This window comes from Mytilus californianus, unplaced genomic scaffold (genome assembly GCF_021869535.1).
Source record: "Mytilus californianus isolate M0D057914Y unplaced genomic scaffold, xbMytCali1.0.p SCAF_1, whole genome shotgun sequence".
Classification (NCBI taxonomy): Eukaryota; Metazoa; Mollusca; class Bivalvia; order Mytilida; family Mytilidae; genus Mytilus; species Mytilus californianus.
In genome coordinates, this window is record NW_026262581.1 from 140,146,439 (window position 1) to 140,173,408 (window position 26,970).

Here is a 26,970-nt window from a genome sequence, read left to right on the forward strand (position 1 = left end):
TTTTACATATTTAAGGGAAAGAGAATGGGTCTTTTCTGTATTTGATGAAAGTCATTGTATTCTTTAACATTAGGGGAGGAAACAGTTCAAACACAAGTTAACCTAAGTGACAGTTCCTCTGTCATTTTACATATTTAAGGGAAAGAGAATGGGTCTTTTCTGTATTTGATGAAAGTCATTGTATTTTTAAAGGCAGTGCTTTAATGCCTTTCTAGTTGCCGTGTTAATATTTCTTTCCGCGATATCCAACTTATCTACGTGTGGGGTCATTTAGCTCCAAGTAGATCCGGAAAATGTTGATTCTCTCCTCTTCTTATTGTGGTATAAAATGTTTTTTGTCTCATTTCATTTACATTGGGAAATAGAGAAACGATCATTGTGTTTTGTTAGTTTTAAAAACTTTTGATATATTTGTATTTTACATTATAAGCAGTCAACCGATTGACAAACTAGAATTATTTGAATTCCGTGTGGAAAGAGGTCTGGTTAATTTCGAGTGTTATCTGCAATCTAGATGTTTATAAATCATTTCAGTCGTTGATATAATAATTAAAGGTCGACTGAACATAAATTATATTATACAATTTAAAGCGCATTTCTGTTTATGCACGCGAACCCGTCTAACGTTATTGTTATTTCGCAGTTATATAAAGTAGCAAATTATCGTTCCTGAATAGGTGGCGCCGTGGTAGCCGATTCTGTACTTCAACTTCCGGTTTCTGCACTGTGCAACTATTACAGTTGCATTTTTAATTAACGATGCCAAGTACTTGTTGTTGTGTACCTGGATGTCATTTAAGAGGAGGACATGCATTTCCAAATGACTTAAAAAGAAGGAAAAGTTGGATCAACGCCATGGCCCATACGCAGATTGGACGAGAACACGATGAAATCGTGGAGTCCATCTCAATCAGCTGTTGTTTGCAAGGCACATTTTACTGAAAAAGACTACGTGCAGGAAACTATTTATGGTAAAACTCTATTTTCTTTTTAAAATATATAGTTATATATGTAATCGCCATGCGAATAAACCAAAGTCAGTTTACAACCGCAATTATCGTTTTAGAATAAAAGGGGGTGGTTAATTCAAGACGTCATAATTTTTTGGATTACGATTCAATGTGATCTGTTTGAGATTTTTTGGTGCTTGCTACAATTATAATGATTTCTTACAAGAGGTATATCATACGAGAATTATTTTAGCAGTAATTATGCTTATGTAGTAATGACAGGAATGCATAAGCTATGCCTCATAGACTTTCTTGAAAAATATCAATGACAATGTTAACAGGAACAAAACAATGACATGCTCTCATCTATATTATAGTTATTTAGGTACAATGTATGTTTGTTGCATACGTCTCTCATTGTTTGTCCTTTGGATTTACATAACATACATTTTGATGTACATTGAATCAGGCTAACATAGTTTTATCCAGATTGTAATGAATAAATCTAGTTAATATTTTGCCAGGTTACGAGTACAAAGGAATTATAGTTATCTCGTACCATTGTAAACTCGTACCACTAAACAAAAACTCGTTCCAATGCAAACTCGTACCACTGCTAACTCGTACCACGGTAAATTCATACCATTGTAAACTCGTACCAGCTTATTTAAATGCATTCAAATGGTGTTTAATGATGAATATATACTTTAATTTCACTCAATACCTCTTAAGTCTGTAAAATGTATATAATTTGAAATTACAATAACCAATTTGTAGCTAATTTTCCTTGTCTAATTGGATAGAGAAAACCGTGGCAGATTGGCTTTGTTGTCTCCCTTGAATAGATTCTTTTTTAAACTTTTACTGACAACTATTTGATTTAATTTTTAATCATTCCAAATCAGTAACATTGAATAGATTTGGTTATTTTTCTATTGTTTCTAAAAGGAATTTTATTTAATGAAAGAATTTATTGATTGTGTTTTAAAGGTTTAAAATTGTTTATGACCAACACTTAGAAAGTATGAAATTTATTTTTATACAATATTCAGCACATTTCAGCAGAATATGACCATGCTTATATGATTATACAAGTTGATTAGTTAAAGATAAAAAAAAAACAAGTTGATTAGTTAATAATCAACCAATAATCACACAATTAAAGGAATTTAATATATTTATTAGCATGGTAATTAAGAAATTACATTCGTATTTTTGTCTAAGTTTTCATTAAAATCTGGTATAAATTTCAAAGATATTTTAATTTTTTGTATAAAGCTTAAAAAAAAAATAATCATAAAACATTCGTATTTTTGTCTAAGTTTTCATTAAAATCTAGTATAAAATTCAAGTAATTCAACTTTTTTTATTTAGTTTACCAAAAAAAAAATCATAAAACTTTCGTATTTTTGAATATATTTTTAATGGTACGAGTTTGCAGTGGTACGAGTTCTGATTGGTACGACTTACCAGTGGTACGAGTTTACGTTGGTACGAGTTTACAATGGTACGAGTTAACTTGCTTCTGTACAAAGTATGCATTGCTAATGGAAGTTCATTTAATTATCAAAAAACTAATGTTTTATAACCTTTTTCAGGGCACAAACCCACCATACAGAGACTTAAGTCTACTGCCAATCCCAGCCTATTTTCCTGGACCAAGCAAGAGACTGAATCGTCCGCAAAAAGAAAAATCAGGGCAGTTTCCTGTGAAAACAAAAGAACTAAACTTGATGAATATTGTAGTAGAAATCTAGAGGAAAGTTTTGATTGTAAAGTTGGTTTTCCTGAAGAAGTAATTCATACTGCAGACAGGATTTATGACTGTCCACCACCAACTGCCGAGCTAATGTTGAGCTTCACAGATGGAATTACGCAAACACCATCAATGCCTATATTTTCAGCAGAGAATTTTGAAATGAAGACACGTGACACAGCCATGCATTTTTATACCGGTTTAGAGTTGTATACTAAATTTTTATTTGTTTTGACCACACTTGGTCCAACAGCACATTGTTTGAGATACATATATTTTCAATTTGATAGGGTGTCATTTGAAAATCAGTTTTTTTATGACTTTGATGAAATTGATGCATTATACAACCAACTTTGAACTGTCTAGATTCTAGATTGAAACTAGTGTTAAGAATATTGTGTAAACATGGATTGTTTTTATGTCTAAACAGTGGCGTGAGGCTAACACTTGGCCATTTAGTGGTTTAGTCAGGTATTTTTCGCCATCCAACTTCAAATTAAAGTTTCCTACAACTTGGATTATTATTGACAGCACAGAATATCCCGTGATAAAACCTAAAGCTCCTAGAGCTCAGGCAACCTTTTCATCATATAAAAACAGAAACACTGAAAGTACTTGTATGTTCGACACCTGGTGGTTTAGTCAACTATGTCTCTAATGCATATGTTGGTTGTACCAGTGACTGTGAAATAGTTGAAAGATGTAGAATAGTTCAATTATGTGATCCAGGTGACAGTGTGATGGCAGACAAAGGTTTAAATGTGCAAGATTTGTTTGCTCACTTTTTTCAAAAAAAGAAACATAATTAGTTCCAAAACTCTTATACGGAATAGAAAAGTCTCCAATTAACACGTGCACATAGAGCTAATTATTGGACTTGGCAAAACATACAAAATTCTAATAAATCCTATGAATGGAACTGAAACAAAACTTTCATCTGAAATAACATTTAGTTGTTTTATGTTGTGTAATTTTAGAACTTGTATTGTGCCAAAGGATGCATAAATAAAAGTGATGCAATGAAGTTTGTTCTGATATATATATATATATAAATATTATTTACAATTACATGCACATGTAAATTGTAATGCATATAAAAATAAGGAGATGTGGTATGATATTCAGTGAGTTTATCGAACCAAAGTGCATAAGAAATGGGTTAAGCAGTTACAGGTGTTACTGTCACCATACAATCTCCAACAATTAGAAAAACTTGTACCGTGTAAAAAATTTCAGAGATCTTACAACTAAGTTTTGTTGTCTCACCTTGACTTTGGTGAATTGTTTATATCTGTTGATGTAAATATAAAAAAGAAGATGTGGTATGATTGCCAATGAGACAACTCTCCACAAGAGACCAAATGACACAGAAATTAACAGCTATAGGTCACAGTACGGCCTTCAACAATGAGCAAAGCACACACCGCACAGTGAGCTATAAAAGGCCCCGAAATGACAATGTAAAACAATTCAAACAAGAAAACTAACGGCCTAATTTATGTACAAAAAATGAACGAATAACAAATATGCAACACATAAACAAACGACAACCACTGAATTACAGGCTCCTGACTTGGGACAGGCACATACATGTACATACAGAATGTGGCGGGGTTAAACATGTTCGCGGGATCCCAACCCACCCCCTAACCTGGGACAGTGGTGTAACAGTACAATATAAGAGCGAACTATAAAAATCAGTTGAAAGAGGCTTAACTCATCAGATGGATAAATACAAATACAAGTGGACGTGGCCGGGTAGTTGTACATCCAAACAACAAAAAGACACTAAGTACAGATCTGAGAGTACTCGCATTTACTGACAGCTAGTTCAAAGCCACAAACAACTGATAAAAAAAATCTTGCATCTAAGACTAAATTATCAATCCGTAAGCTCCCTTTAGAATTTTATAAATTTTAGATTTTACATTTCTGAGTTATGGGGTTTTATTCATTAAAAAGGGGGGGGGATTTTCCAGTTTTTGGACAACAACTCAAAAATGCTTTAAGCAGTTCGCATGAAACTTTGGTGAATTATTTATAGCTATTGATGTAATCTCCCTATTGATTTTCATAAATTTCAAATATGACATTGAGAAGAAATTGAACTTTATTTGTTTATAGTCTGGCAACAGATTTATTAAGTATTGCGCAACAGCACAGTGTATTGCACAACAGCAAGAAATCTTTAATTGAATATAAATTCAATTCATATAACCGATTTCAAGTTCTTTGACTACATTTATTCAGAAACTATAATATGTCAAATATTTAATTACAATCCAAATTCAGACCTGTATCAAGCTTGAATATTGTGTCCATTTTTGCCCCAACTGTTCAGGGTTGGACCTCTGTGGGTGTATCCAGCTGCGCTCAGCGAATCAGTTTATTACTTAATTAAGAACTCCTTTTTGTCGAGCCTGCGACTTTTGTCGCAGAAAAAAAGTCGCAGAAAGCTCGACATACATTTTGTAGGGATAGTGATCCGGCGGCGGTGTTAGCTAACTTCTTAAAAGCTTTATATTTTAGAAGGTGGAAGGTCTGGATGCTTCATACTTTGTATATGGATGCCTCATGTTATGAAGTTTCCGTCAGTCACATGTCCAATGTCCTTGACCTCATTTTCATGGTTCAATGACTACTTGAAAAAAAAGTTAAGATTTTTTGTAATGTTGAATTCTCTCTTATTATAAGTAATAGGATAACTATATTTGGTATGTGCATACCTTGCAAGGTCCTCATGCCCGTCAGACAGTTTTCACTTGACCTCGACCTCATTTCATGGATCAGTGAACAAGGTTAAGTTTTGGTGGTCAAGTCCATATCTCAGATACTATAAGCAATAGGTCTAGTACAGAGCTCCAGATAAGAATTCACAAATTGGGGTGTTTACCCACCATTTTCTTATTTAACTGGGTGATAAAGTTTTTTAATTGCATTATCAATTTCAATTCACCCCTCAAGTTGATATCAAATTGGGTTTTTCACCACCAAGCTCATTATTGTATTGGGTTTTTTCATCCACACAATATTGAATATTTAAGCAATATCAACCCCAGATGTTTTTCAATCTTAAATACATGTGTATGTTCCTTTCTTTGTATATGTGCTATAGATGTTTCATTAGGTTTATTCACTGACGAGCGATTGAAGGTTTAATTTGTGTCCTGTTTCAAACGGTCTGCCAGTTTTGTATTTTGTCACAACTTATATAAACTGTAAAAAACGGATATGTGTATTCACAGACACTCGTCTCAGTTTCCCCCCCCCCCCCCCCCCCCCCCCTCCCTTTATACCTTTATATAAAAAATTCTGAGACGAATGCATGTGTGTGTACTCACTCATTAAATGTAAAATGGAAGAAATATATGATATAAACTGTATACTTGAATGTTTTTGTTTAATTTAATTTATATAAATCTGGGTCAAGCTGTCCCTCATTAGAAATTTTGGTTTCTGATGTTTTCCAACTACAATATTGGCCTTTCACTTTTTCCAACTGATTTTGTTTTTGACGAAACCCCGTGTTAATTAGCAATGTTCTCGATAAGGTACGCATAAACACCTGTGCGTTCTATGGAGGCTTCCTAATAACAATGGCTGAGTCTTGTTATCATCATAAATTTCACTTAGCTATTCAAAAGAAGCTGAAAACATGCTTCTATTCAATATATCTACCGGACTTTCACTTTTGTTTTAATTCAATGTATGTTATGATAAATCCCGAGCAATTCGAAAAAAATAGGATAACATGACACACACTAATTGGATAAACGCCGAGAAGATCGAAATGTTTTCAAAACCACGTGTACCTTTTGAGCAACAGAAAATTTAAACAGGGACCCATTTCAGCTTCTTGATGCAGAGATCTATTTTAAGGACGAAAGGAAATTTCCAATTATTATAAAAATAGATTTACGCGACGACTGTAAACAGATAAGGGTAAATAACGCAAACGGTAGCCAAAAAAAGGGTTGAGAACTCATGGTTTGGCATATAATTGGGTTTTCCTTTGAATCAATTGGGTTATTGAACCCTGCAATGGTCAATTGCATTGGGTTTTTTATAATTTGTATTGCGTGATCACGCAAATACGCAGCTTATCTGGAGCTCTGCTAGTATATTCGGTGTATGGAAGGACTGTAAGGTGTACATGTCCAACTGGCAGGTGTCATCTGATCTTGACCTCATTTTCATGGTTCAGTGGTTATAGTTAAGTTTTTGTGTTTTGGTCTGTTTTTCTTATACTGTATGCAATAGGTCTACTATATTTGGTGTATGGAATGATTGTAAGGTGTACATGTCTAGCTGGCAGGTGTCATCTGACCTTGACCTCATTTTCACGGTTCAGTGGTCAAAGTAAAGTTTTTGAATTTTGTCTTTTTTTCTAATACTATATGCAATAGTTCAACTATATTTGGTGTATGGAAATATTTTATGATCTATATGTCAGTCACGCAGGTTTTTTTTACCTTGACCTCATTTTCAAGGTTCATTGCTCAGTTTTAAGTTTTTGTGTTTTGGTCTGTTTTTCTTAAACTATAAGCAATAGGTCAACTATATTTGTTGTATGGAAGAATTGTAAGCTGTACATGCCTGCCTAGCATGGTTCATCTGACCTTGACCTCATTTTCTTGGTTCATTGGTCAATGTTTAGTTTACTTGGTTAATGTTAAGTTTATGTGACAGTTGTAATAAAGCTTTATATTTAGGACTATCAACATAATATCAATGATTAGTAAAGAAGGCGAGACATTTCAGCGTGTGCACTCTAGTTTCATTCATAAATTACTTTATACTTGGAAAGATAATTTTGCTTGGAGTTATAGTTTCTAAAAAAGGTATTGTCATTGAAAGAGTTGACATGTTGCAATGTACATTTATTCTACATAGTTCTATGGTACCAAATCAAAAGTTTATATTAAAGAAAGAAGTCAAAGGTTTCCCATCATAGTTTAGTTACATACATTTGTTTTGTACCTGAGGTCGTTGAATATAGATCATTATATAAATAAGGAGATGTGTTATGATTGCCAATGAAACAACTATCATCCATACATTGTACTTACCAGTAACAAACCACATTTGCAAAGTCGAATAAAATACAGTTGACAACATTTACTTATTACTTAAAAGAAAATGCCAAACTATTTTAAACAGTATTTGACTATAAACATAGATAAAAAAGGTACAAACTGGACATAATGCACTAGTTCATAAACAAGTGAGAACAATCGCCTTCATATAGTGACCAGAATATGACATTCATAAAACTTGTTCAATATCATTAGAGAACTCTAAATCTTAAATACTGAAAGCCACCTCTGATAAGTACAATGTACTATGCAAGATAATGATATAACTGGACTAAAAATACACACAACCTGTAATTAACTGCCTTTACAGCGCTTTCGCGCTTTGATTTAACATTAGGGGAGGAAACAGTTCAAACACAAGTTAACCTAAGTTACAGTTCCTCTGTCATTTTACATATTTAAGGGAAAGAGAATGGGTCTTTTCTGTATTTGATGAAAGTCATTGTATTCTTTAACATTAGGGGAGGAAACAGTTCAAACACAAGTTAACCTAAGTTACAGTTCCTCTGTCATTTTACATATTTAAGGGAAAGAGAATGGGTCTTTTCTGTATTTGATGAAAGTCATTGTATTCTTTAACATTAGGGGAGGAAACAGTTCAAACACAAGTTAACCTAAGTGACAGTTCCTCTGTCATTTTACATATTTAAGGGAAAGAGAATGGGTCTTTTCTGTATTTGATGAAAGTCATTGTATTCATGAACATAGGGGGGGGGGGGGGGGGGGGACGGTTCAAACACAAGTTAACCTAAGTGACAGTTCCTCTGTTATTTTACATATTTAAGGGAAAGAGAATGGGTCTTTTCTGTATTTGATGAAAGTCATTGTATTCTTTAACATTAGGGGAGGAAACAGTTCAAACACAAGTTAACCTAAGTTACAGTTCCTCTGTCATTTTACATATTTAAGGGAAAGAGAATGGGTCTTTTCTGTATTTGATGAAAGTCATTGTATTCATGAACATAGGGGGGGGGGGGGGGGGGAACGGTTCAAACACAAGTTAACCTTAGTGACAGTTCCTCTGTCATTTTACATATTTAAGGGAAAGAGAATGGGTCTTTTCTGTATTTGATGAAAGTCATTGTATTCTTTAACATTAGGGGAGGAAACAGTTCAAACACAAGTTAACCTAAGTTACAGTTCCTCTGTCATTTTACATATTTAAGGGAAAGAGAATGGGTCTTTTCTGTATTTGATGAAAGTCATTGTATTCTTTAACATTAGGGGAGGAAACAGTTCAAACACAAGTTAACCTAAGTGACAGTTCCTCTGTCATTTTACATATTTAAGGGAAAGAGAATGGGTCTTTTCTGTATTTGATGAAAGTCATTGTATTCATGAACATAGGGGGGGGGGGGGGGACGGTTCAAACACAAGTTAACCTAAGTTACAGTTCCTCTGTCATTTTACATATTTAAGGGAAAGAGAATGGGTCTTTTCTGTATTTGATGAAAGTAATTCATAAACATTAGGGGAGGAAAGAGTGGGCAAATATCTTAATATTTGATCTCCACTTTTACCTACAATAAAGAAATAGGATGGGAGGTTGTTCATGATGAGAACTTGTCAGTCAAACAGTATCATTTGTCATTAACTATAATTCATGTTGCACGTGTTAGGTTTTCTTTTCTAGAACAGGTATGTTTCTCAGTATCAACACATTGGAGGTCAAAACTATTTTGAAAAGTGTTGTATCTGTCTGTCTGACATATGGCATTTACTTCATTTTCATACTTTAATAGTTCAATGGTCAGGTTGGTTCTCAGAGGGGCTAAATGAGCTTTTCTCATCACTTGGCATCTGTTGTCCATCGTCATCGTCGTTGTCCGTCGTCGTTAACTTTTACAAAAATCTTCTTTTCTGAAACTACTGATCCAAATTTAACCAAACTTGGCCACAGTCATCATTTAAGTATCTAGTTTAAAAAATAAGTCTGATGACCCCCTGCCAACCAAGATGGCCAACATGGCCAAAAATAGAACAAAGGGGTAAAATGCAAAGTTTTTTCTTTTATCTTGAAAACCACTATAAATAGAGAAAATTTGACAATGGCAAAAATGTTTGGAATGACGAGCTCTACCAATTGTCCATTTACTTCCTAACTGTCAGATGACTTTTATATGAGTTATTGCTCTTAGATGATGAATTTTACCATCTTTTTAAATTTTTGCCTATTATCTTGAAAATTATAAAAGAGAGAAACTTTATATAGCAAAAATGATCAGAAGATAAGTTTGACTAATAAGTCAACATGGTTGAAATCGTCTGATGACCCCTTATTGGAGTTATTGCACTTTAATGATGATTTTTACTAATTTTTTGCGTTTTTGCCTAATATCTGAAAAAATATAATAGATAGAAACTTATATAGGCAAAATGATGAGCAAGACAAGATCTACGAACAAGTCAAATAGTTGAAATTGTCTGACACATTCAGGATCTAGATTTGTTGTGTAGAGTGCATATTCATGTCGCATGTCACCTGACCTTGACCTAAATTTTACCCTGACTCAAATGGTCAGGTGAAGTTTTTAGGATGAGGCTTCTTGACTACAATTGAAAGGTCAACAATATTTGTTTTGTACATTGGTTACAAGAAATGTTTGTCTATCAGATATATGCCATATAGCCATTGATGTCAATTTCACACACCAGTTATAAGTTTTCAGGATTAGGCCTGTTGCTCAGTAGTTATGCACAAGTTAGGAGCCTGTAATTCAGTGGTTGTCGTTTGTAGCTATATATCATATTTGTTTTTCATTCATTGTTTTGAACATAAATCAGACCGTTAGTTTTCTCGTCTGAATTGTTTTACATTTGTCAATTCGGACCTTTTATAGCTGACTATGTGGTATGGTTTTCTGCTCTTTGGTTGGCTTGTTGTCTCTTTAACACATTCCCAGTTTCTATTCTCTATTGATTGATCTTTAATATTTTAGAGCTTCAGTTGATGAGATATATTCTGTTGACATGGCTGACAATGGAAATGTATCTAGGTGAGCAAGCCATGCTCATTTGAGCCTCTTATATTTATGTTAACTTGATATATTTTAAGTACTAAACAACATTATGATATTATTGTTGAGGGTTGAATATAGTATATTAAATACCTTACAAGGAACACTGATATGTCAGGACAAAGTATAAATTCTTGGAAATATTATTAATGGAATTCCTTTTGAAACAAAAATAAATTTGTTATACCTTTATCCATTGATGTTTTTATAAGTAACAATCTATGGAACTATCTATTGATTTACTCTGTACACACGTTAGTTTTTCTCAAAACAGATTTTTTTGTAAAAAAATTCAGCTTTAATGGACTGATGAAAGATGAGTTATAATTATATTTTGAAATGTACTGTTGTATAATGGATTTTTCAGATAAAACATTTATGCCTTCCTCCTTATTACTGTTCTAACAGTAATCACATTTTTTCAACTCAATAAAAATAAAACTTGTATATACAACAATACCCTTGTACTTTAGGCTTAAGAAAATATTGCTTTAACATGGATCACTGATTTATACAAATAAATGAAAGGAAAAGAAAATATTTGCCTGAACATGGATTGGGGATAGCCTTTTGATGGAATCACTACATGTTTTTTATGGACCCAATACAAGTATAAACATCAGAACAAATAGTAGTGGTCAATTTAATTGTATCTAGTTAGTCAAATGAAAAGACCTCATCAGAAGGATGAAACTGTATATTGAATGTGGCTGTACATTTTAAAATATAGTGATCCAGGCTAAGAAAATATTTTTTGTCTTTCATTGTATATAAAAAGTCAGGTTTTGAGGTTAAAACCAGTAAAAGTTGTAGCCCTTTATAATAGACAATACAGGTTTATATCGATTAATTGATTGTTTTTTTTTGCTTAATATCCAGTGGGAAATATTTCATGCATATTCAGAACATAAAGAAATAAACAACTATTCTGCTAAGCGGGAAGATGGAGAGTATGAATTTTAACTACCACTGGAAATGAAGATCTGTTAATTAGGGGCAGACATTTTGTCTTGCTACAGACTACCTTCAGACCCCTGAGGCTGGCCTCAAAGATTTGTTGGAAGGGATCTTTAACATGCAGAGATCATGCATTCTCCCTACACCAGACATTGATCTTGATATCATTTTTCTAACAAGAGTTAGCTGGGCATTTAAAATACATTCCAACAAACTATCAGACACTCATTTTTGTTTCGCCTGCAACGAAAAATTGCTGAAGGCAAGACGTAGGTGTTGCTTTTGCTGTGGCGGTGTTGTCAACAAATGTTAAATTTTCTGCTTAAGTCAGTTTGATAGGAACTACTACTATTTAGAGGCCCTTCCCCCTAGTGTTCTGCTTAAGTCAGTTTGATAGGAACTACTTGTGATCTAGATCAATGATATTTTGTATGGTGTTACATTACTATCAGTACATATCAGTTTGACAACTATTTAGAGGCCCTTCCCCTAGTGTTTTGCTTAAGTCAGTTTGATAGGAACTACTTGTGGTCTAGATCAATGATATTTTGTATGGTGTTACATTACTATCAGTACATATCAGTTTGACAACTATTTAGAGGCCCTGTCCCCTAGTGTTCTGCTTAAGTCAGTTTGATAGGAACTACTTATGTTAGATCAATGATATTTTGTATGGTGTTGCATTACTATCAGTACATATCAGTTTGACAACTATTTAGAGGCCCTTATTCCCCGAGGTCATTACACAGTAACTTTGAATTAATTAGTACATTTTTTGTAATTGAATTATCAGTTGTGAAGTTTTCTGCTTAAGTCAGTTTGATAGGAACTATTTTTGATAGATCTATTTGTTTTAGCTAACAATAAGATAATAAATTTCAAACTCAGAAACTTGTTTCTTTTAAATTGAACTATTTCCCAAATAAGAAGATTGTTTTGTCAGTGGTCAAAGTATATGACAGATATACATTGTAAGTTAACTATTATCTATCACATCTTATAAGGTATCCTAATCTAATCTGGGAAAGTAACAGATTTCTACAAAAATACAAATAGAGTGAAACCTGTAATGTGTCTTTCCGATCTGAATCTTTTTACAATCAATATGTTGTCTTATCTAGGAAACAGATCTTAACAAATTTCCAACTTTTTAACACAATCTTTTTGAAAACCAATTGAATTAATGTCTAAAAGTGTTTTGTTGATTTCTTTTCAATCAGTAAAGAGATTAGTGTCTTATTATTTATGTTGGTAGTATTTAATATTAGAATAAAGAGATGTAGTATGATTACCAATGAGACAACTCTCCACTGGAGACCAGACATTATGATGTAAGCAACTTTAGGTCACCATCTCCTGGGGAATGGCATTAAGGAGTCAAACTTTAGCACAGTCTAAGGACTGAATGCTTATTTCTCGGTTGAAGGTTATATATCATTGAAACAGAATTGGATTATTAATTGAATGAGAAAAGGAGAAACATATTTGTTCTTTGTTTGTGGTAAATAGATGTAATTGTTAGCACTGAGAACATGGTAAACAAAGGAATTATAGCAAAATGATGACTGTTATACACACTTTATTACAACACACTTTCTTGGACATTTTCAGGTCAACATATATGCTTGATTTTATGCCCCCACCGTAGCGGTGGGGGCATTAAGTTTAACCCTTGTCCATCTGTACGTAGGTACGAACGTGCGTACGTCCCAAAATTGGTTTCCGTTCTCTAACTTGAGTTTGCCTCAACCAAATGTTATGAAACTTATATACAATGCTTATTACCACTAAACACAGATCAAGTTTGAATTTTGGTGGCGTCACTTTAACCGTTCTAGAGTTGTGCCCCTTTATAAATGGAAAAATTGCAAAATTTTTAGTTTCCGTTCTCTAACTTAAGTTTGCCTCAACCAAATGTTATGAAACTTATACACAATGCTTATTACCACAAAACACAGATCAAGTTTGAATTTTGGTGGTGTCACTTTAACCATTCTAGAGTTATGCCCCTTAATAAATGGAAAAATTGCAAAATTTTTATTTTCTTCTAAATATCAAGTAATTTTTAAAATTGGAGTTATCTTCCTTTGTCCATGCATATGATTATAGTTGAATCTACAATCAATGCTTTATACAATGCAATGTTTAATTTTGACTTCCACTGATAAAACACAGATCAAGTTGAATTTGGGTAGTGTCACTTTAACCATTATTGAGTTATGCCCCTTTATAAATCGAAAGATTGCAGAATTTTCAGTTTCCATTCTGTAACTTAAGTTTGCCCCAACCAAACATTATGAAACCTATACACAATATTCATTACCACAAAACTAAGATCAAGTACAAATTTTTTGTTTCCGTTTTCTAACTTTAGTTTGCCTCAACCAAATTTTATGAAACTTATACACAATGCTTATTACTACATAATACAGATTAAGTACGAAATTTGGTGGCAACACTTTTACCATTCTTGAGTTATGTCCCTTTATAAACATAAAAATTGCTGAATTGTTTAGTTTGTCTCAACCAAATGTTATAAAACTTATACACAACCGTTCTAGAGTTATGCGTGTTTACAAATAGAAAAATTGCTGAATTTTTAGTTTCTGTTCTCTACTTAAGTTATCCTCAACCAAATGTTATGAGACTTACACACAATGCTTATTACCACAAAACTCAGATCAAGTTCAAATTTGGGTAGCGTCACTTTTATCGTTCTTCAGTTATGTCCCTTTATAACTATATGATATGCAAGCGGGGGCATCATCTGTGTCCACATGTGGACACTATCCACATTTATTTTCCTTATGTCATGTAGAAAGAAAGTTCTTCATTTTAAGACATAAATGTAAAAAAGAGAACTAGTTATGATTTTCTTTTGAATAAATTTTTAGTCCTCATACAGGGTTAATCAAATTTTAAAGGAAATACAAAAATTCATAATGATAACTTTCAATAGCAAACTTTGGGCATTTAGTAGTGATACAGTTTCCACACTACACACTTATTTAGGCTAGAGGTGATTTAGAGCTTGACCCATTGTAAAATGACTTGAGTATGTTAAACTCTAAATGCCTTTTTTTTTGTTGGGTTGCTACTTTATTAATGTATACAATACACCCTGCATCCTGTCATTCAAAATAATATGAACACAATATAATTTACTATATTGTTTCTGAACTGGAAGTTTGCAGACATTTCTTTTATACTTGTAGGATTTGTGTTATGGTTGATAAGGGTATGGATGTGTTACCTATGTTCAGTCTCATTCCCATGTTTTTAAGATGATTTATCTCCTTTCAGTTTCTGATTAACGTTTTTCCTACCGAAGGCCAGTGGTTTTCTCTGTGTAATATGTCTTCCTCTCTGTGTAATATGTCTTCCTCCACCAATAAAAACTGAATGCTGAAAGTGGCATTAAAACATCAATCAATCAACCAATCTACAGTTGGTTTATCTAAATGGAATGGAAATTTCATATCAACCCAAAACAACTTTGTATTTCTTATTTTCTAAAAGCACAAAAAACCTTTTTGCTAAATTTTTCTTATGCTCCCGGGAGGAGGCATCAAGTGTTACCATTGTCCATCCATCCATAAGTCCCTTAATTAGTTTCTGTTCTCTAACTTTTAGTTTGCCTCAACCAAATGTTATGAACCTTATACACAATGCTTATTACCACAAAACACAGATCATGATTGAATTTTGTGGCGTCACTTTTGCCGCTCTTGAGTTATGTCCCTGTATAACGTTATATTCAATTGGGGCATCATCTGTGTCCCATGGACATATTCTCAATTTATTTATACTTATTTAGCACCTTCCATAATGCCCTTACATTTTCAGAATACAGTAAAAATGTGTATGCCATAATCTAGTGTTACTATGACAATTCCCTTTAGTATAAGAAGATTTGTTAATTGTGTAATAAGGACAAAATCAATGTTAATTAGCGAAACCATTAACTTCAGACTTATTACTACATTCGACAAAATCATTCTGAATTTTGATGTGTCAACAGTAATGGACTATGGTTTGGATATAATTGACACTTTGTATTAAGCTCAGACTAAATGCTGTCAGATAATTAAAAAAGTTATGCATATATATAATTTATTTATTTAGAAATGTTAGAATAGTTTGTCTAATTATTTTTGATGCATTTTGCTTGGATTGTGTAACCTGTAAACTGTGTATTGTAAAAAAAAATTGATATTGATGTGGAACTTTTTTAAGATGGTTTAAACTGTGTAATTTAACACCAAGATTTTTCAGTGCTGCTAGACAGTCACTTTCAATTTCATGATACTAAGAATTTTTATTTTATACCTACTGAACACATACATTTTTTGTCACATATTTCTCAGCTTCTGTATTGAGAAATAATTTGATATTTGGTTTGAAACTTAATTAGGATGGGAAGTGTGTAATTTATTTCAGTTTTGCAGGTAAACACTTCATGTTTGACAATATTTTGATTTTTTTTATGCCCATGCCTTGACAAACCAGTAAATTTTTTGTCAATGTCTAATAGTGAGTTGGGTCATAGTTTAAACAATATCGCATGCAACACTCATTCTTCAGCATGTATGAACAACTGATAACGATAAGTTTTAAGGTTAATGCTTGAAAAAATAAGTATTGAAGGACATATTATTACATGATTTCCTTACATGTGTTAATTTGTTAAAAATTCAGTATTTTTTTTAACATTCTAAAACATTTATTGTATATGCAACAACATTATGTTATTGAATATAACTGCTCTTCCAGAATTTGAATAAATAGTGGCATTTTTTTTAATAGAAACAAACTGTTTTTTCTTTCACTTTCCTTCTGAAACAAATATTTGTTTTAAACAAATTTAAAATTTAACAATATATTTACAAACCATGCTCTACAGATAAATGGTCAGTGCATAATTACATGATAACCTTGAGATGGTTCTATTACAAATATGATAATCAAACATCCAAAATTATTTGAAAAAAAACCAAAACAAAACACTGATCTTACCTACCACTATTCATTATGGTTTTAGTATATATTCATGAGAACAGTGTAGCTATTGTTCTTTTCTCTTATGAATATTTTGTTTCTTATAAAGTTTAATTATATAATGACATATATATGATACACGTTTTTCTCTTTTCAGCTGATATTTTTACATGGTCTTGGTGACACAGGGTGAGTTAATTTTTACATAAATTACAGGATGCATGTATTATTGTTTAGTCTGCAAGATAATTGAAAAAACACAGTCATAAATAAAGGTTTCAAATGATCTTTATCACAGTGTTTGCTAATTTTAGCAAGGTTATCCATGATGTGTGTCCTAAGCATTCTTCTAGATTATTATTCATAGGGAATGCTAAAACAAAAACAAAAACATTGAAAGCCAAGGATGGATACATTTTTGAATCTGCTAGGAGCTATATGATCAATAGAGAACCGTAAAAAGATTAGCTTAAACAATCTAAGGTCAACTTATATAACCAATAGAGAACCGTAAAAAGATTAGCTTAAACAATCTAAGGTCAACTTATATAACCAATATGGAGTCGTAAAAAGATTAGCTTAAATAATCTAAGGTCAACTTATATAACCAATAGGGAGCCGTAAAAAGATTAACTTAAACAATCTAAGGTCAGCTTTGCCAAAAGGAGTTGGAACCTTAGTTTCTAAATAATTTCTAAATTTAACAACAGAGAATTTAAGGAACTGCGACTCATTTCACAAAAAATCTTACGAGTGAAAATACTCGTAAGTCATGAACATTTCAGTATAACTTACGATCAATTTTAGTCGAAGATATTTTGTGAAAAGAGCACCTGTATGTTTTAAATAATGCATTACCAAACAAACAAAAAAACAAACAAAAAAACCCAGCCAGTGTTTTCTCAAAGAATACAGTATGCAGCATTATATAAAATGCTATAAATAGTATGTTACTTGATTACAACAATAAATTTTATTATATATATACTGAATAGTAACTGATTTCTGATTTCATTAGTTACTTATAATGAATCTGAATGGATAAAATAACTAACAGACAATAAAATTCATTACTTTAATTCCACAATTTCATAGAATAATTTGTGTATGGCACCTGATGGGTAGATGTCTCCAGACAATGACATTACCTCTAATGATCTTTTTTATTTCCATGTGAAGAACAAACATCATGATACAATTTTGATTCCTCAGTGAACTAACATTTTATAACTTATGTTGATTCCTCAGTGAACTAACATTTTATAACTTATTTTGATCCCTCAGTGAACTAACATTTTATAACTTATTTTGATCCCTCAGTGAACTAACATTTTATAACTTATTTTGATTCCTCAGTGAACTAACATTTTATAACTTATTTTGATCCCTCAGTTAACTAACATTTTATAACTTATTTTGATTCCTCAGTTAACTAACATTTTATAACTTATTTTGATCCCTCAGTGAACTAACATTTTATAACTTATTTTGATCCCTCAGTGAACTAACATTTTATAACTTATTTCGATTCCTCAGTTAACTAACATTTTATTACTTGGTTTGACCATCGATCATGGATTTTTGTTGTCATCTACAAGACAGTGAAAAAATTACAATGTTGAACATTTTTTGAAAACTATCAAAACCAAAATTAATAAAAAAAGAGGTGCTATCTATATCTGGATGTAGAATTAACATTTTATGAATATAGAAAACTTTGCCCTATGAATGAACAACATGTTATTCTATTGAAAGTTGTTGTAAATCTGAGACCATTTATTATGTGCTTTATGATTTCTCAAGATAATTCTCTGAATCAATAGGTCAACTAGCCGATACTGAATCAATAGGTCAACCAGCCAATACAATATGACCTAAGTGTATGGAGGTTTCTAAAGATGTTATGAATACAAAAATCATTAATGATTTGTACTCTGAGTTAAAAGAGTAAACATAAAAAACTACAGAACAATTTCTGTAAATGAAAAAAAAATAAGTATTGAGTGTTGCCTAAATCTTAAAACCAGTTTTATTTATCAAAATGCCAGAAAACCAAGCTTTTTTATGATCTAAGATATGAATGGGTTTATATGTCAAATTAATCACTGAGTCATCTTTCTTGAAATTTTTCTTACCTGGTCTTTATTTTGGGCAATTTTGTACTTATTCATATGTTTTGAGTTATTTTTAAGACTATGGTGACCACCATATTATTATTAAGTTGTGGTGTGTCTAGAAAGTATTGCCCCCCCCCCCCCCCCCCCCCCCCCCCCCCCCCCCTTTTCCCCCTTTTCCCCCTTTTCATCAACAATCACTAAATCATGTTATAATAAGATTGAAACTTTGTATAAAGGTCACATTTACAGTATGTTATTGATGTTTATTGAAATATTATTTAAAAAGTTGATAAAACCATTTTATTTCTGTATTTATAGGCATGGCTGGGCAGCTGGTTTTAAAGCATTAAAATTTGAACATGTACATTGTGTTTGCCCTACAGCGTAAGTATATAGATTTGTTTAATAAGATAAGTAACATAAGCAAAGACTTGTTAATGTTTGTAGAACAAGAAATTGAAAATAAACTTTGAATCTGTATATATAAACAAGCTTGTAAAGTTCATTATTTGTGTTGAAGTAAATTCACAGATTTTAAGATGAGATAGGTTTTAATCTAGGACAGTAAAACCTATGTGAATTGATCACTGATGGAAACATGTTTAAAAATAAAAACTGCTTAAATGGGTACCTGCCTATAACTGACCTCTAAAATCAACACATCAAGCAATATTTTATGTGATTTAAAACATTTGATAGTTGATCAAAAGTAACCAATAGGCAATTAAATTTTTTAAGTTGAATGTTGTCAGACAAATTAATACCCCAAAGAAAAAGAACAAAAGTTTACAAAACACAGAAAGGTAAAGATGCTTTGGAAGGTTATGCCATTCTTGCTACACTTAATATAAACATAAGAAGATGTGGTATGATTGCCAATGACAACTATCCCCCAAAGTTCATAATAAAGTGGATGTAAGCAATTATAGGCAACAGTACGGCCTTCAACAATGAGAAAACCCATACAGTATAGTCGGCTACAAAAGGCCCCGACATGAAAAATATGAAACAATTCATTTGAATAGACAAAAAACAAATAAAATGTTTGTGATGTACAAGACTATGCATTTATATAAATGCTATCATCTTTAAGGTATTATTGGATAATTTATTTATTATTGCCATCTTGATCTTCAAATGTTCAGAAATTTTTTAACTGATATTAGCAAATTTTAATTTCATAATTTTATGGCACATCATACTTTAATTCTATTCTGTCATATAAACAAGAAAACAACTAACTAACTAAATTAATTTATTGTCATGCATATAAATTTTGTTTAAATAAAAATATTTATGAAAACAGAATCTAATATATGAGGGGAGATAACTCAAATAATATAATTTTATGGCACATCATACTTTAATTCTATTCTGTTATAAATATAAACAAGAAAACAACTAACTACCCTTACCCTATATATTTTTGTAGTGGAGTTGTGATGTAGTTGGCTTATAATTTGATAAAAGCTGTCTTTTTATCAATATTTCAGTTTCTGTGCAGTGTATTTGATCCATACACAGTATCTTTACCAAATTTGGTTTGATAATGCCCATTGGGTGAAGAATACCCCTATTGATACACTTGAATTACCAGTAGATCAAAATTTAGTTTTCTTGAAGATATTTTTTTACCAATGTGTCTAACTTTCATCAGGCTAGGCTTGAGAGAACAATGCACCTATTGAACTTCCAGTCCGTAGGTCAAAGGTCAAGGTCAATGTTAGTTTGTGTAGAGAAAATTTTGTCCCCCGTGCAATGCGTTGCGGGGGATATAGAAATACTGGGCGTCCATCCATCCATTCTAGATAGCCCTCTCACATGTACAATTTGTGCCAGATTTTTATAAAACTTATAGCATAGGTTTATATCAGCAATGTCTCAGAAGAGTTCAAAAATCAGTGCCGATGAACTATTTTTTAAAGAGTCAATGCCCCTTGGAAACATTTGTCATATAAAAAATTGCATCGTAAGCGCTCTCATGTATACAATTCTTGCCAGATTTTTATGATACTTATATTGTAGTTTTATATCAGGAATATCTTGGACAAGTTCGCAAATCAGTGCAGATGAAATATTTTTATAAGAGTTATGGCCCTTAGAAATATTACTAATATGGAAAATTGCAAAGTTATAGCTCTCATGTGTACAATTCTTGCCAGATTTTTATGCAACTTATATTTTAGGTTTATATCAGCAATGTCTCAGACGAGATAAAAATTCAGTGCTGATGAAGTAATTTTATAAGAGTTATGCCCCTTGGAAACATTAATTTTATGGAAAAATTGCATCGTTAGTGCTCTCATGTGTACAATTCTTGCCAGATTTTTATGAAAATTAAATTGTAGGTTTATGTTAGCAATGTCTTGGATGAGTTTAAAAAATCAGTGCTGATTAATAATTTTCAAGAGTTATGGCCCTTAGAAATATTCATAATATTGAAAATTGCTTTGTTAGCTCTCTCATGTGTACAATTCTTGCCATATTTTTATGAAACTTGTATTGTAGGTCTATATTAGCATTGTCTCGCACGAGTTCAAAAATCAGTGCCGATCAATTATTTTTAAAAGAGTTATATGCCCCTTTGAAATATTAGTTATATGGAAAATTACAATGTAAGTGCTCTCACATGTACAATTCTTGTCAGATTTATATCAAATTCACACCAAAGGTTAATATTAGCAATGTCAAGGACAATTTGGAAAACATTTGTTGATCAAATATTTTTAATGAATAATGCCCCTTTGAAATACTAGATATAACAGAAATTGCTTTTAAGTCGTCTTCTAAAATTTTTTAAAATTTGTTTTGTTTAGTGATCGACCTTGGACAGATAAGATATGTACAACATGGGGGACAATGGAACTCTGTTCTTTTATTTGAAAAAGAAATGAAAACTTTACCAAACTTGCATGAATATGCTTCTTCAGGAGAGAATAAAAGCAATTAAATTTAAAATCAATGGGTTGAAGGGCAATGTCACATCAGCTATAATTAGACTGACATTTAGCTAAAATTTGGATTTCAAGGAAAATTATGAAAAGTTTTGTTTCTGTATATTGCATGGTCTTAAACCCAAATGTCATTTATTGATTACCAACATTTGACATAAATTGTCAGCATACTTCACAGTCTTCATTACCAACACACTCAGGTTGCCTCTCAGCTTATGGTTCATCTGTAGTTTTTATACTAATTAAATTTTTGTTAAATTTGTTTTTTTCAGACCAGCACAACCAGTGACTGTTAATGCAGGGATGAGAATGCCATCATGGTAAAGTATAATTATTATAGGAACGCTGAACAGAGTAGAGTTTATAAAAGAACAATAGATACATTACATAATATTTAATCCAGAGAAAAGTTTGAAATACTTAGTGTGCATTACATTCTTTTTACAAAATATATTTTCTTCAGTAGGGATGAAAGAGATATTATGTTTATAAGCATGATATGATACACCACCACAGACAATAACAATACAATCTCATTGTCAATAGAGCTCTATTGCTCAAGTCAATAAAAGATAACAATAAACATGTTAGATGATATAAGGAGAGTTTCTTATAAAGCTGACAAAAACGTAACACAAAAAATATGTGTTCTAAAAGGATATTGTCTCTGCTATGTAGTCAGAAAGATATGTTCATTATATATGATATTTTACAGGTTTGATATATTTGGTTTATCACCTGAAAGTCCTTCAGACGAAGAAGGAATAAAAAGGTCGTCAGAAATATGTAAGTAAAGTCGTACGGTCATGGGTGTGTTGATGAGCCCCATCTTCTTACTGAAATGACTTATTGACATACTTTAGAATTCTCTTGGGTGGCTTCAATTGCTTTTACATGTTATGCAAAATAGAAAATTATTTGAAGATAAAATACAATTTAGGAATTCTGAAATATCTATTAAATGGACAATTACTTGCTCACTTTGTGTTGATCCTTTAAAAGAAGGACGAAAGATACCAGAGGGACAGTCAAACTCATAGATCGAAAACAAACTGACAACGCCATGGCCAAAAATAAAAAGACAAACAGACAAATAATAGTACAGATGACACAACATAGAAAACTAAAGACTAAGCAACACAAACCCCACCAAAGTACAGGTTGATAACCAAACCACCATCAAATATGGCTTATTGTATATTATTACATAAACCAATTTAAATCTGTATTGCTGTGAATCACTTGATTTTTCTGTATAGTAGCTTGCATGACGATATGTGTTCAAGTACCTGTACACTTTCTATTCTCAAAATGATCCCTAAATAAGTAAAGCAACTACCTGTTCAGTTCCTTTCACACAATTTGTATGGCCAACTATAATCAGATGTTATTACTATAATCAGTCCAATTTCTACCAAGACTGGAAAAGAGGCTATTACTTAAGCTTATTTAAATTATTTCATTATTGGAAGCTTTAACTTTTAATGTTTTAAACCTTAAACCTCGAAGATGTCATAATTGAAAATATTTTATTTTTGTATTATATTGGTCTATTTTCAGTAAAACAGCTAATTAAAGAAGAAGAAGATAAAGGTATCCCTAGCAACAAAATATTTGTGGGAGGATTTTCTCAGGGAGGAGCAGTATCATTATATACAGCATTGACATTAGGAAAACCTTTAGCTGGAGTTATAGCCCTTAGTTCATGGCTTCCACTTCATCAGAAGTTCCCAGATGTAAGAAATCTTAAAGCTTGGCTTATATTGTGAATTCATTATAATTAGTGGGGAACTTAATTTCATGGATTTTTGTGGCTGTAGTTGAACTTTTATTATGCCCCACTATAGTGGAGGGGGCGATAAGTTTTACCCTTGTCTGTACATCCCAAATTGGTTTCTGTTCTCTAACATTAGTTTGCCTCAACCAAATGTTAAGAATCTTATACACAATGCTAATAACCACAAAACACAGATCAAGTTTGAATTTTGGTGGCGTCACTTTTACCGTTCTAGAGTTAACGTTCTGACCTTTACAAATGGAAAAATTGCTGAATTTTTCGTTTCCTTTCTCTAACTTAAGTTTGCCTCAACCAAATGTTATGAAACTTATACACAATGTTTATTACCACAAAACTCAGATCAAGAACGAATTTGGGTAGTGTTACTTTACTATTCATGAGTTACGTCCCTTTATAACGTTATATGCAAGCATGTCCCATGGACACATTCCCCATTATTTTGATTTAATTCAATAGAAAAATAAATTCCAAATTTTAAATAAATGAATCCACAATATTTGTATATAACGAATATTTTTCTGATGTGATCCATATTGGAAAATTTACCTCAGTGGAGAATGAGTTTGTTGGCATAATCATATGCTAATTACTTAAACATAGTCACTAAAAGTAGAGGTCTGAGAAATACATAGTCATTTACAAATTTGACAAAGTTCATTGGATCTTAACAAATTATTGTAAAAGTTTGTTCTTTTCCTCATCAGATGCCAATGGTTTTCAATGAGTATTCTGACTTCCATCTTCTCTTCACTAATATAATGAGGAGTGTAAGGCAGTAATGCAATCTAACATTTATTTACATTACAACCAAATACAAATTACAAAGTATGGCCATGACTTTAGATGAATTTAGCTATTCATTTTAGATCCATTTCGGTCATGTAGCTCCGAACGTTTCTAGGTATTTATACATCCCTGGCATCAAATTTTAGCGTTCTGATGAAATTAAATCCCGAAAAGCACTGCGGACGTACAGAATTTATAAAGTGTTGATTCAATTTCCAAGCACTTGGTTGATACCACTGCTGGTGGACTGTTCTATTAAACAGTTAGAAGGCATCCAAAGCATAATATTAAGTTGTTAAACAAACTGTCATAGAGATCACTAAAGACTTTAATACTTAAGAATTGAATGCTTCTTTTTACAATTTTATTGGGGTGTAAAATCGTTGACCGAAGCACATTTAGTATGACTATAAATGTGTGCTCAATCAACATTTTACAACCCTCTAGAATTATAAGAAGGAGCATTCAATTATTATAATTACATTTTTATGTTACAACCATGAAATTAAGAGTTACTGTAAATTCAGAAATTATTGCGATGTTTTTATTATTGCGAAAAATGCAACAGGGTTATAATCGCAATAATTTAAACTCACATTTTGAAATTTTTTATATGAATTAAACAGGATTTTTTTCATATCGCAAAAATTAAAATCGCATTTTAGTCTAAAATGACAAAATCACAATAATAAATGCATTCAATACTTTCTGAATTTACAGTATATCAAAGTTTGCGTTTGTTATTCTTCACATTATTTTAACTGTGTTCCAAGGTTTCCCTGTTTAATAATACTATTATTGTATTTTTATGTAGGCCATTAAAGGAGATGTAGGCAATCTTCCAGTGTTCCAAGGTTTCCCTGTTTAATAATGCTATTATTGTATTTTATGTAGGCCATTAAAGGAGATGTAGGCAATCTTCCAGTGTTCCAAGGTTTCCCTGTTTAATAATGCTATTATTGTATTTTATGTAGGCCATTAAAGGAGATGTAGGCAATCTTCCAGTGTTTCAAGGTCATGGTTATGAAGATCCCATGGTACCCTACAAGTGGGGTGAACTAACCAATAGAACTTTATCTACACATCTTAAGAATATAGTGTTCAAAAGTTACCATATGATGCATAGCTCATGTGAAGAGGTAATGTATAAAGCTAAAGCTCACTCCAATCCCACTGTTCCTGAAAACTTGAAAACACCGTGTGCAAACAAAGGTGTTGGTATGTAAATTTCCTCTTGATAAACGCTAAAACAATACACCAAAAGAACTGCATGGGGGAATTCAGGACTGCTTTAATCAATACTGAGAGACATGTAGTTTACCATATTGTACCATGAAAATAATACCAAACCCATTTAAATACAAACCTGCATTGTAAGGGTTAATAAAGGGATGAACAACCACCATCCACAGTTACTACTTAAAGAATGAAATTTTTATAATATATTCATTTGATAATTACAGTCGAACCTCGCTGTATCGAACTCAGTTTTGTTGAAAACTCAGAAATGTCCAGGTAATTTTCAGTCCCAGTAAAATTACTGTTTGACCAATTCATTTTGACCTCTGATGATTTAAACTTGGTTGATTCTTACTCTTGGTTAAGTGGAGTAAATTTTATAGTCCAATAGATGTGAAATAAATGGAAATTAACCCTGATGTCTGAAAGTTTGAAAGTAAGAAATTTCGAAAATAAAAACTTAAAAACTAAAATTTAAATCGGATGTTTTTCTATTGTTACCTTATCATTTTCATCAGTGATTAACTGTGTAAACATACTTATTTGTATAAAACATTTAAAATGACATGTTTATTTGTTTGTGACTGATAATTAACACCTTTTATGATCTTCCTTGGAAATAGAACTTTAATGTGCTGAACTTATTTCGCCTGATATAAAAAGAAATGAATTTAAATGATCCAAGCCGAGAGTAAATTAATCTTTAGAATTAAAATTCACTAGTTACAATAATTAAAAGGATTAAGACAATTATAACAAATGTACGATAATTAGAAGTCGGTCTTTTTGATCTGTGAAAACAGTTCACATTCCTCAAACTTATTTCGTTCCCAGAGAGATTCCATAATTTATAGTGACTGACCTTTGTAATGAATGTTTTGTATCTGTACAAAGATGCACACAAAAGTATGAAGCTTGAATACACAATCATAAATTGTCATATAAAAAAAAATGGAACTCTGTTCAAAATTACTAGTTTATACAAATCTCATACTGTTTTTCATGCATTGCAAATTTATGACGTCACTCGACATAGGATGAGTCGAACATTAGATAAGTCGAATACTTTCGTCCGTTACCTTTTGACTTCCACTTAACGAGGTTCGATTGTAAACATGATCTACCATCATTAACTTTTTCATTTTATAGTACTGTAAATTCAGAAATTTTTACAATGTTTTTATTATTGCAAAAATTGCAACGAGATAGGTGTCACAAAAATAAGATCTGGTATTTTGAATTTCCATAGCATTATTTATTTGCAGCGCTTCCTGGAATTGCAATAATTAAATTTGCACTTGT

At 31.8% G+C, this 26,970-nt stretch overlaps 1 protein-coding gene and 1 long non-coding RNA gene across 4 annotated transcripts in view; one reads left to right on the forward strand and one right to left on the reverse strand.

Moving 5' to 3' along the window:
- The window catches only part of LOC127737296 (acyl-protein thioesterase 1-like), a 49,106-nt gene that overhangs the window by 12,435 nt on the left and 9,701 nt on the right, over positions 1–26,970 (forward strand). The window contains exons 2-8 of one of the 3 annotated variants that reach the window (XM_052247894.1): positions 16,932–16,963; positions 19,210–19,275; positions 22,118–22,165; positions 22,561–22,631; positions 23,406–23,581; positions 25,244–25,283; positions 25,444–25,568. In XM_052247894.1, the coding sequence (XP_052103854.1) occupies positions 16,932–16,963; positions 19,210–19,275; positions 22,118–22,165; positions 22,561–22,631; positions 23,406–23,581; positions 25,244–25,283; positions 25,444–25,568 (558 nt within the window). Of the gene's footprint in view, positions 1–16,931; positions 16,964–19,209; positions 19,276–22,117; positions 22,166–22,560; positions 22,632–23,405; positions 23,582–25,243; positions 25,284–25,323; positions 25,364–25,403; positions 25,569–26,970 lie in introns of all 3 variants that reach the window. The other 2 variants (XM_052247899.1, XM_052247887.1) reach the window with 2 other exon arrangements.
- Positions 8,129–8,760, reverse strand: LOC127737353 (uncharacterized). Its single transcript, XR_007999406.1, has 2 exons — positions 8,551–8,760; positions 8,129–8,292 (listed from the first exon to the last, which is right to left on the reverse strand). It is a non-coding gene; the product is annotated as an uncharacterized LOC127737353 (long non-coding RNA).